Source organism: Panthera leo, chromosome E2, assembly GCF_018350215.1.
Source record: "Panthera leo isolate Ple1 chromosome E2, P.leo_Ple1_pat1.1, whole genome shotgun sequence".
Taxonomy (NCBI): Eukaryota; Metazoa; Chordata; class Mammalia; order Carnivora; family Felidae; genus Panthera; species Panthera leo.
Genome location: NC_056693.1, coordinates 26,572,256 through 26,582,500, shown reverse-complemented (window position 1 = coordinate 26,582,500; position 10,245 = coordinate 26,572,256). Strand labels below are relative to the sequence as shown.

At 50.0% G+C, this 10,245-nt stretch overlaps 1 protein-coding gene across 1 annotated transcript in view; it reads left to right on the top strand.

Moving 5' to 3' along the window:
- Positions 1–7,131, top strand: part of N4BP1 (NEDD4 binding protein 1) — a 50,026-nt gene extending 42,895 nt beyond the window's left edge. Inside the window, exons 6-7 of the mRNA XM_042917775.1 lie at positions 618–725; positions 2,380–7,131. Of these exons, the coding sequence (XP_042773709.1) occupies positions 618–725; positions 2,380–2,737 (466 nt within the window). The 3' untranslated portion in view covers positions 2,738–7,131. The remainder of the gene's footprint in view (positions 1–617; positions 726–2,379) is intronic.
- The last annotated feature ends 3,114 nt before the right edge of the window (positions 7,132–10,245 follow it).

Genomic DNA, 10,245 nt, shown 5'->3' with positions numbered 1-10,245 from the left:
AGTTTATTTATTTTAAGAGAAAGTGAGTGAGTGGGGGGAGGGGCAGAAAAAGAGGGAGAGAGAGAATCCCAAGCAGGCCCTGAGCTGTCAGTGCAGAGCCCAATGCAGGGCTCAATCCCACGAACTGCGAGATCGTGACCTGAGCCGAAATCAAGAGTCAGATGCTTTAACCAACTGAGCCACCCAGGCGCCCTGTACTGTTTTGTTTTTTTAAGAGGTTATCTTCAGTGGTTTGCCTATAGATACAACTATTCAAAAGTAAAACCTTTTTTGAGCACCTAAGCAGTGTGTCCTAAGCAGTCAGTCTTAAATCTTGTTTTCAAAGTTAGGAGAAGAAGCTGCCTCCAAAGCCCAGATAAAAATCTGAAAGTCTCGATAAGAATTGTGAGGGCCAATGATAAAAGTTTATTACTTTACTGTATTTGTATCCAAAAGAGAAATTCAGATGGCTTAACTTGGATGTGTTTGTTTTTTCCATTAGGCATGTAAGCAGCCTTACAATTTTATAGGTGACTCTTGCTTTGGAATTAGGTGGACACTTCTACTTTCTTCTCAGCTCCTGCAACAATAAAAGCTTCACGTTTTCTCCAGCATTGTAATCGTTCTCTGTGTTATAGATTGCTTCAGTATACCTTCGTCGGGGATATATTTATGGTTCCTGATGACCCTCTGGGAAGAAGCGGACCTCGATTAGAAGACTTTCTTAGGAAAGAAGTCTTCCTTAGGTATTTGCTTTTTCACATTGTTTTCTGTTTACAAACTTGTTTCAGTTCTTTGTGCTTTTGTGTAAGTGATGTCTCTGAATAACTAAAGACAACACTTTTAAATTTTGTATTAGCCTTAGATTTATTGCTGGTATAATATATTTGAAAGGTAATCAAGCACACACCCCAAAGACCATGTCTTCATTTATGGTCCTTTGGTTTTAATCCTAGGAGAGGGTGGGGAGCCAAGCTTTGTATAGGTCTAAAAAGACAAAGCAGGTTTTGCTGACTGCCACTTATGAGCAAACGCCACTTAGGTTCATTATGTATACGTGAATATCCTCTTACATTCACTTTCCAAGGTTATTTGCTTTAAATTTGTGATGTTCCTGTTAATTTATTTACTATTCAGGAATCACTACCCGGGGAACTTTCTGTCTCCACTAAATGGAGAAGCCAGTATTTCATATTGATCTGAAATTGATTTGATAGTTGACATTTTCTTTGTTTTAGTTGGGTTTTTAAAATAAGTTGCTGGTGATTATATCCGTTTTCAGAATTCTTGGGTAATGGACACTGTTAACTAAAGTATCGTATGTGCCTAACTGACAGATAGTATAACCTGGTGACAGACAGCTGATCTTTATTTATAACCAGATCCCTTGGGGATTCTAGATTTGGATTTGGGGTGGTTCACACAGAGGTATCTTCCACAGAGGAGACAAGTGCAGTTTCGGCTCCCTGGGTCTTAGGAATCATTTCTCTTCTGAGCCTTTGGGTTTTATTACATAGAATGAGGGCTTAGTTCCCAAAGGTTCTGCTTCTCTGCCTACGCTCAGAGAATGGCAGCCATTTTAACATCTGCTGGGTGTCAGTGCATCTCCACTGGGCATTTAAGATCTGGCGCCTGTGTGCAAGCATCAAGGCCTGCGGGTCAGGCTTAATGGGAAAGAGAGTTCTCTGGCTCCTTCTTCACCTCAGCAGCCTGGCAGCAGGGTCTGCCCTGCCCGTGCACTTAATCACTCTTTACAATGTGTTAACAAATTGGGTGAGAAGTTAATAATAACTCCACTCACCAAGGAACTAACTTTTGAAGTTAGTTGAGCTTTTGAAATTGGAAAAAGTGTTCGGCCAGCCCCATTTCTCAGCTGCAAGCCCAAGTCACCTGGGAAACTTCTTTAAAAAGACAGATGCCCTTTACACACACTCACACCTACCCATGAGTGTATAGGTTGTGGGCACCAACACCTCGCCCAGACTGGTGAGGGTGGAGAAGGGGGGGCAACAGGTATCCGTAGTGGCTGCCTCTGCCCAAAGGAGTCCCTTTTTCTAATCCCTATCAACCAGGGCCCCACACAGAATTAGTCTCCAGAAGAGTAAGACCCTGTTGTCTGTGTCTTTTGAAAGCTCTCAGGTGATTCTGGCACATCCTGGCTTAGAGCCAACAGTTGGCTGGGGTCCATTCTTGCAGCTGCAAACCTAGGAGGGTGGTGTAGCTCATGATGAGCTGTCATTTCCCATCATGACTGGTCTGGAGATGGTGTAGTTGTCATCCCTGTGGACCCCTCTGTAGGCAGCTTGCCTTCAGAAGTCATGGAGCAGCACGGCCTCAAGGTCAGCAGCAGGTTTCTCATTTATCTTACAGCCTGACTCACCAGACTCATTCCATTCACAGAGATATGCAGCCCCTGCTCAATGCCTTGCCAAATGTGGGCATATTTGACGCCAGCTTCAGAGTCCCTGGGGCCCAGGCAGCCAGCACCAGCCACCAGCCTCCAGCCCGGATTCAGGGTGCCCCACCTAGCCACTGGCTCCCTCAGCAGCCCCGCTTCCCAGTTCTGTCGAACCTTCCCAGTATGCAGCAGAACGTGCCCATGCCAGCACAGAGGTCTCCTGCAGAAACCAGCGAGCTGAGGGAAGCCCTTCTGAAGATCTTCCCTGACTCCGAGCAGAGACTGAAAATCGACCAGATATTGGTGGCCCACCCATACATGAAAGACCTGAACGCACTGTCTGCCATGGTGTTGGACTGAAGGCCACACTCGAGCTAGTGTCTGCACGTGGCAGCAGGAAGTGACATAATGTGAAGAGACCGATTTCCCAGTGGAAATGCTATTGTAGTATATAGAAAAGAAAACAGATGTTTTGTGTATAAAAAAATCTGGGTTTTCAAAACCAGCTTTTTCTATATATAAATTATGCTGCTATTACAGATTTAACATTTTCTGTAAAAGGAAAGTACATTTTCTGCCTGTTCAGAACTGTTTAATAGCAGTTACTCTTGAGTGTATTTACATTTTTATGTTTTTTAAACTATTTTCCTTAAAGCTGAAAATATTGACAAATGGATATGAGTAGCCTTTCTAAATAAAATAAAAAAAAAAAAAAGAGTTGCTTTCTTAGGGAAAGCAAGACCTCTTAAAGTATATTTTCTTGAGATGACTATGTAACGTCCACTAACATGAAGTGTGCTCATCCCTCCCGGTCTCCTCTGCCCTCACCCCTGGAATTAGAGTCGTAGGAGTTGGGTTTGCTCCTGTGGGTCTTTTGTTGGAGCCATTTGTGAGAGTGGGCAGGTGGTGCCACTAGATGGCACCTGTGCCTAGCCATTGTTAATGACCAGGGCACAGTTAGACTCCCAGAATGTCAGGGCAAGAAGAAACTTCAGAACTCATGTAGTCCCACCCTACTTCCCCTCCCACCCTGAAGAAGAGGGAACTGAGGCTCAGTGTGCTCATGTCTGCACATGCCCAGGTCCACAGCCGTAGAGCAGCTGGGCAGGGACCAGACTCCTTGTCCAGTGCTCTGACATGCTCACCAGGCTGAGGCCTCGCTATACCTGACCTGACTCTAGAAGTCATGTCTTAGCCTCTGAAAATAATAGTGGGATGTGAAGAAATTTAACAAAGAGCCCCATCGTTACAGTAATTTTGTGTCCATATCATGGGAGGTACAACCCATGTGAAGTTTATACAGCTTTGCCAAAAGTGGTTTTCTATTCTCAAGAATGACCCTAAGCCAATAAATAGCATTAGTAGCTGCCATGAGGGCTCAGAGCCCCTTATTTATTTTTCCTGTGTTTGTCTTTTTAGTGTTCTCCTAAGCTGCCCTTCCTGTGAGTGAGTCTATCTCAGAATTGGTATCTTAGTATTGTGTTTTCAGTGTTGTTCAAATTCTGTGTCAGTGAAGTTCTTTTCCTGGATAATTATTCTTAACATCTTTACTGTTCTCTGGACTTTCAAAGGGCTTTGTATTTTATACCTGTTCCCTTCCCAGGCTGCTCACGGTCAGTTTTTTATCTGCCCTGTGGGTCACGTCTCTCCCAGCCCCCAGAAACAGCTGCTGAGGACTCAGTGCTGGTTTGTTTTTCATAGTGAAGGGACTTTTTTGGCCATGAGCAGAGCTGGTGACTCCCCAGGAGGCTCCCTGCAGGTGTGTTTGACCTCTGTACCCCTCCAGGGATGAATCCAGGGTCCTCCAGGTGGCTGGACTTACACTTCAATCATGTTTTCTCCCTGATGCCTTTAAGATGCTTCCTGACAAGGAACTGGTTGTCCACTGCCTTTTGGGGGCAGGTTGCCAGAGTCACCCACCCAGTTGTGGATGGAGACTTGAGGTGGCCAGGAAGTGACTCAGTCACAGCCCTTGTGCCTCATCTTCAGAACTGGTGGTTTGTAAAAGTGTGGCAGACGTGTGAGGGCTAGGGCTGTCTTGTAGTTACTCTGACCTTCTGGGTTGAGGTTTGGTCTGACAGTGTTGCCAATCCAGTATTTCTCTAATGTTCAGAAAAGGACCCGGGGGTAAGCCTTGATGGCTGAGGCTTAGCCACACAGGTCTTCCTGAAAGGGGACTAAGCCTCCACTGATGCCGGGTGGGGCTGGCTAGGCCTGGGGTTCCAGAGTTTCCTAGGCTCTAGACGTGACTTGACCTTTGAGCTTTGTATCATGTAAGCCTCTGTATTCTTAGTATTGTTTCTGAGGGGTCTACCTGCCCCTTTCCTCTTTCTGGGCGTGGGAAGGAAGGATGCAGGAGACTAAGTGGGTTAATTACTTCCTTTGATAAATTACAACATCAAACATAAGTCACAGTTCTTTCTGAAAATCATCAGCTTTAGTTAAACTTAGTATTTAAAAACTCAATTTTCAGACCATTAAAAAAAGTCCTTCAGCCTTCTCTTACTATTAAGCTCAGTGTTGATGCTACTGAAATGTTTCTTGATGGTCTGCCCCCAGCAGTGGATTTTTGAGCCACCTTGGCAGTGTCAGCAATGCATCATCATTTTGTAACTCCTCAGCGGGTTACAGAGTGTGGTGCCTCTGCGTCCTGTATTTCCCGGCATTCCCGTGAAGGAGGTGGCCTGGCAAGGATGCACCTTATTTGGTACACTGGCATCTGGTGCTCAGAGAGGTTGTCCGGGGTCAGAGAATAAGTAGATGGTGATGCGGGATGATTCCCAGGCCTGCATTCTTCCCAGGCCCCGACTCCCCGCTCTGGGAGAAGAAAGCCTTGTTTGACCTTTCTGTCAAGTACCCTGTGTTTGAGACCCAGTAGGCTGCTGGCTAGAAAACAGTGGGAAGGCGTCTCAGCCATCCCGGATGACAGGTCAGCTTTGTCTGGCAGACTCAGCTATGGTGTGGAGGTGTTGCTGGGGACTCAGGCCTGTTGCAGCTTTTGGTCTCTGAGAGGAGGGATGGGGTCTTGCTTAGGTTTGTCGTGGCACATGTGGAGTATGAGTCACAGAGAAAGCTGTGCTCTCTGTGATTGCTCCTAGCACCCTCCCCCACCACAGGAGATGCCCCAGGCACAGGGCTCCTTGAATTTGGGCCTTGGCACCATTCTCCCTCAGCTTCCAGCTGTCCACCAGCACTCCCAGGTCCTCCCCTGTCCTTCCTTCCCATGTCCCTCTCCTCTCCTCACTGTGGTCTGTTTGGTCAGTCACTGACTCCTGCCATTTGTTACTTCATTACCTACCTCCCCATCATTCTCCATTATTACAGCTTGGCTCCTGTAGTAAAATCACCCAATTTCCCCTAAGAATCCTCTCCATGCATTGCTGCTCTCCCTCACCTTCCCACTCTTCACTTCCTTATTTGCAAACTTGACCTTCATCCCACCCACTGCCTGAAATAGTCTAGGAGAAGTCATCAGGGACCAGTAATTGCCAAATCAGAGGCCTTTTCTCAATACTTAATCTTCGTGTCCACCCTCAGTGACCAGAATACTTGACATTGTGGCTCTTACTTTCCTCCTTTTCTGAGATTTCCCTCCCAAATGTTCCTCATTCTTTTCTGTTCTTTTACCTAAAGGCCAGTCCTTGAGACCCTTTTCTTTCTTGACAGGTGGTCAAACTTCAGACCAGCCATGGACTTGTGATGGGGAGGGTGGTTCTTGCTAAAAATGCGGATTACTAAGCACAACCCCCAGGGCTCTTTATTCAGTGGCCCTGGAGTAAAGCCCAGAAATTGGAGACATCAGCAAGCTCCTTGGGTGTTTCCCACACAGGCTGTCCAGGGACCACGTTGTGAGAAACTACTCACCCTTAATGGTCATTAACTCCAGCTTCCTTCCTCCCTCCCTAACTTCCCTGCTTCCACATGTCCCCTCTGGGCAGTGACTTCCAGTCCCACCTCTAGGCCTGCCATTCAGAAATGCGTTTCTAGCATGACTGGAAACCCTGTGACATCCTCAGACTCACTCCCCAGACCCTCAGCCTGCTTCCGTTCCTTGCTGTCCTTTCCCACCCCACCCTGCCACAGCGTTCCCTCATCCACCTTGTCCTTGTCCTGCCAGTGCCCACTAGTCATTCTCTCATGCTCTCAGGCAGCCCCTGATCAGTCAGCCCACCCCACCCTCCCAGACCCCAGCGTGCTCCCAGATTTATCTTCCAGGAATGCATTGCTGGTCACAAACCATCCTATTCAGTGATCTTCAGTGCCTCTTGGCCAGAGCACCGAGCTCAGCCCTCCCTGAGCATAGTATCCGTGCTGTCCTCGTGGCCACGTGTGACTGCCCACTTTGAATAGCCCTTCCCCAGATGCTCACTGCAGCCCACACACGTTTCCTCAGTTTCCTGTGGGCTCCTGCCTCTGTGTGCACCTCTTTTTCTCTGCTAGAGATGCCCTTTCTCCCAAATGGCTTCCCCCTCAATGACCCAGTCTCCTGCCTTCTCTTTGTGCCCTTGCCTGTGCTTCTGGCCAGAAACAACCCTGTGGCACTCTGTGACCCACAGCGCTTGTGTCTCGCTTTTGGCACCTGCCACACTGGCCGGTATCATTGCAGCTGATTGTGTACTGTGTCTCACCTCCCTTTCTAGACTGTGAGCTCCTCGCGGGCAGGGACCGTCTATGTTCACTCTTTGTATTTCCCATGGCACCTAGCACAGTGCCTTGCACTTAATAGGTGCTCAATAAACGTCTGCTCAACTGAACTGGACGACATTGCCTTCTTGACTGTGGTGTCTGGCAGCCGATAAAACCTTAAGAAGTCACATTGTCCACGTTTGCACCTGGGAACCCACCACTATGCTGCGGTCTACTGCAGATGGGGTGTCTGCCTGGCTTTCCCCTTCTCTTCAAGGCCCCAACACACCATGCAGTCCAGGGCTGAGCTGTGGACAAGCCAAGCCAAGCAGTGTGCTCTGACTTCCTGCCCGCAGCCTGGCCAGGGGCAGACACCTGGCCCAAGCGAGTCCAGTCAAAGCCACTCCTTGGTCTTCTCCCCTCTGCTGGTGGAACCAAGGAATTTCACGCCCAGATCTGTTAGAGGCCATTTCCTGCCGTGGGGGAATCTGTCTCTCGTAGACCCAAGATTCCTGGGGCGGGAGTGCCAGGTTCCTGTTGTCATAGGAGCCTGGTGGCACCCATGCCCTTCCTCAGATGTCGAGATGCCCCATTATTCTAACGCACCTCCCTTTGCTTAAGCTAATTCAAGTTGGATTTATGGCCCTTGAAGTCCAGAGTCTTGAGTAAAATAGTTACCACTGCCCCTACACTCAGCAGATTAAATGGGAGAGGCTTCTCATACCTTTAGAAAGATCCCGAAGACTGGTGCAAAGTGAACTTTGGGAGTGTTCACCCCCATCAGAAAATGGTAAGAGACTGACAGGTCCTGACTTACTTGAAACTTTCCCTTCCTTCAACCTTGAGGAGAGCTCCACCCCCACCTTCAAGCAGACTGTTTCCTGCTGCTGCTTTTCCTCTTCAGCATCCCCACTTCCTCTTGAGGCTGTCTGAAAAATTCCCTGACGTGAATTTCTTTGCTCAGTTCCCCAGCTGGGCAGAGACCAGGCATGTCCAGAGTTAGGCCCTCCTGTACCCTTCCATGTCCCCTGGGTAAAACAGGCGTGATGGAATCATGCTTCCTACTCCAGGGGCATTGTGCAGAATAGGTGTATTCAGACCCGGGAAGCGTCCAGGATAGTGCCTGACGTGGCCCCATTCAGTGACTGCTAAGACTGTGGCTCTGATGGGCAGCAACCCCTCTAGGGCACCCATAGTGTTCACACCCTTACAGTTTGTCCCACATCTCCTAACCAGAGGTCCAAGAGCTTGTCTCCAGTTGCTCAGAGAGCCCATCTTCCAGATTCTGAATGCTCTCCTGTCCCTGCCAACTCATTAGGAGTGTGGACTCACTAGGAGTGTGGACCGGACTTCCTTGGAGCCTCCACAGGGCCATGGACACCCAGCTGTGACCTAGAGAGGGCACTGCTGCTAAAAGGCACCCAGGAGGAAGGACCCTTCCACTGTCCCCACGAGTAGGGAAGAGAGGGAAGTGGGCAGAACTGTGTCTGGCCACAGAGTGCATGAGAAGGCAGACCCTGCGCTCACCATGCCTCGTTCTGTCTTGTGGCCCTCACGACCCTCTGGGGCCTCTGGGGGAGGGGGGCAGCTGGAGCACAGGGCTAACAAGAGATTTCACAGTTCTCCAGGTCAGCGTGTCCGGGATTCAGGATTTGAACAACAGGCCATTGCACCTTCCCCAGAGGTGATGTGGCAGCCAGAATGGCTCTTGAGATGGACCCCCTGCCCCCACCCAGTGAATAGAATCAGGCTGTGACCTGGGCCAAGGTTGTCCGTCTGCCGAGCAGAGAGGCTGTGGAAGGAAGCTTCTGCCTCCCACTTTCCTGCACGGTGGGCCCATGTCCAGCGCTGGTCCTGAGGGAGGGTGCCGAGAGTAGAGTTTTAAAAAGGAAAAGCTGACCAGCACTGTCCAGAGTGAGCTCATGTGTGCGTCCTACCCACCTTCCATTTCATTTAGGGGATGCAGGTCAGTAAAAGGACCTGTGATAGTTTTTGAAAGCAGCAGCATTTTTCACAGCTCCAGTTCCTGTCCTCTGACGTCTGTGGCTCCAGATGGGTGATGGTCATCGGCAAGCTGGGTTTTCCAGGATCAGGGCAAAGGTGCCCACAGCCAGTGCTGGCCCAGGGGCCTCGGGAGATCTTGAATTGGCCCCTCCCACTGGATTCTGTCCCCTCCCACTGGGCTTTCCTTCTCATCCCCACCAGGGCCCCAGAGAGCCCTGCTGGGCCTCAGCTTGAAACCCAGTCTGGGGTCAGCCTGAGCAGGCCCTGCCCTTCCCAGTCCCTTCCCAGAGAGGAGGCCGCCCTGAAGAGAATGCGTTTGTCTGCCGGCCTGTCTGGCTGTGGTGTCCTTCTAGGGTTTCATCCACCAAAACAGGCCGCAGGAAGGAGAGGCCCTCCCTCAGTCACCAGCAAGGAGCTGTGGATGCTGCTGGGCTCCCATGCCTTCCCCAGACCAGAGTCTCTCCACACTAGCCAGCCCCTCCCCTTGCCAACCCTGCACATGCCACTGTCTCTCCAGGATGGGCGGGGAGCCATGCTTCCTCCCCGCAGGTCCCCTAGGGCTAAGGGACCTGCCGCCCAGCCAGTAAGGGGTGGGGGTGGAGCAGGAGCCCCTGACACCCACATCCTTCTCTGCCTGCTTCTGCTTCCCACCCCTGTGTGATTCCTCCATCTGCCCTGTTCACCAGCAGTCCTTGAGTGGCTGCTGTGTGCAGGGCACAGTGCTGGGGGGAAGGGAACGGCCAGATGGCCCCTTTTCTTTTGTTTTTTTGTTTATTTGTTTTTTAATGTCTATTTTTGAGAGAGAGCATGAATGAGGGAGGAGCAGAGAGAGAGGCACAGAATCCAAAGCAGGCTCCAGGCTCTGAGCTGTCAGCACAGACCCCGACTCAGGGCTCAAACTCACTGACCTGAGCCAAAGTCAGATGCTTAACCAACTGAGTCACCCACGCACCCCCAGATGGCCCCCTTTCTAATCCAGCCCTGGCCTTGAGGGTGAGGGGCCTGCTCTGGAACTTCCTACTGTGTGACCTTGACAAGGCTACTCAACCTCAAGGCTACTCAACCTGAATAGAAGTGATGATGCCTGGAGCCGGTGGTTTGCAGCCCTGGCTGCACATTCGAATCACCTGTAGGGAGAGCTTCTAAAAGTCTTGTGCCCAGGCCACACCCCAGACTACCGAGATAAGAAGTTCCATAATTCCCCAAGTGCCCCCGTGTGCCCTCGTTGCGAACCAACA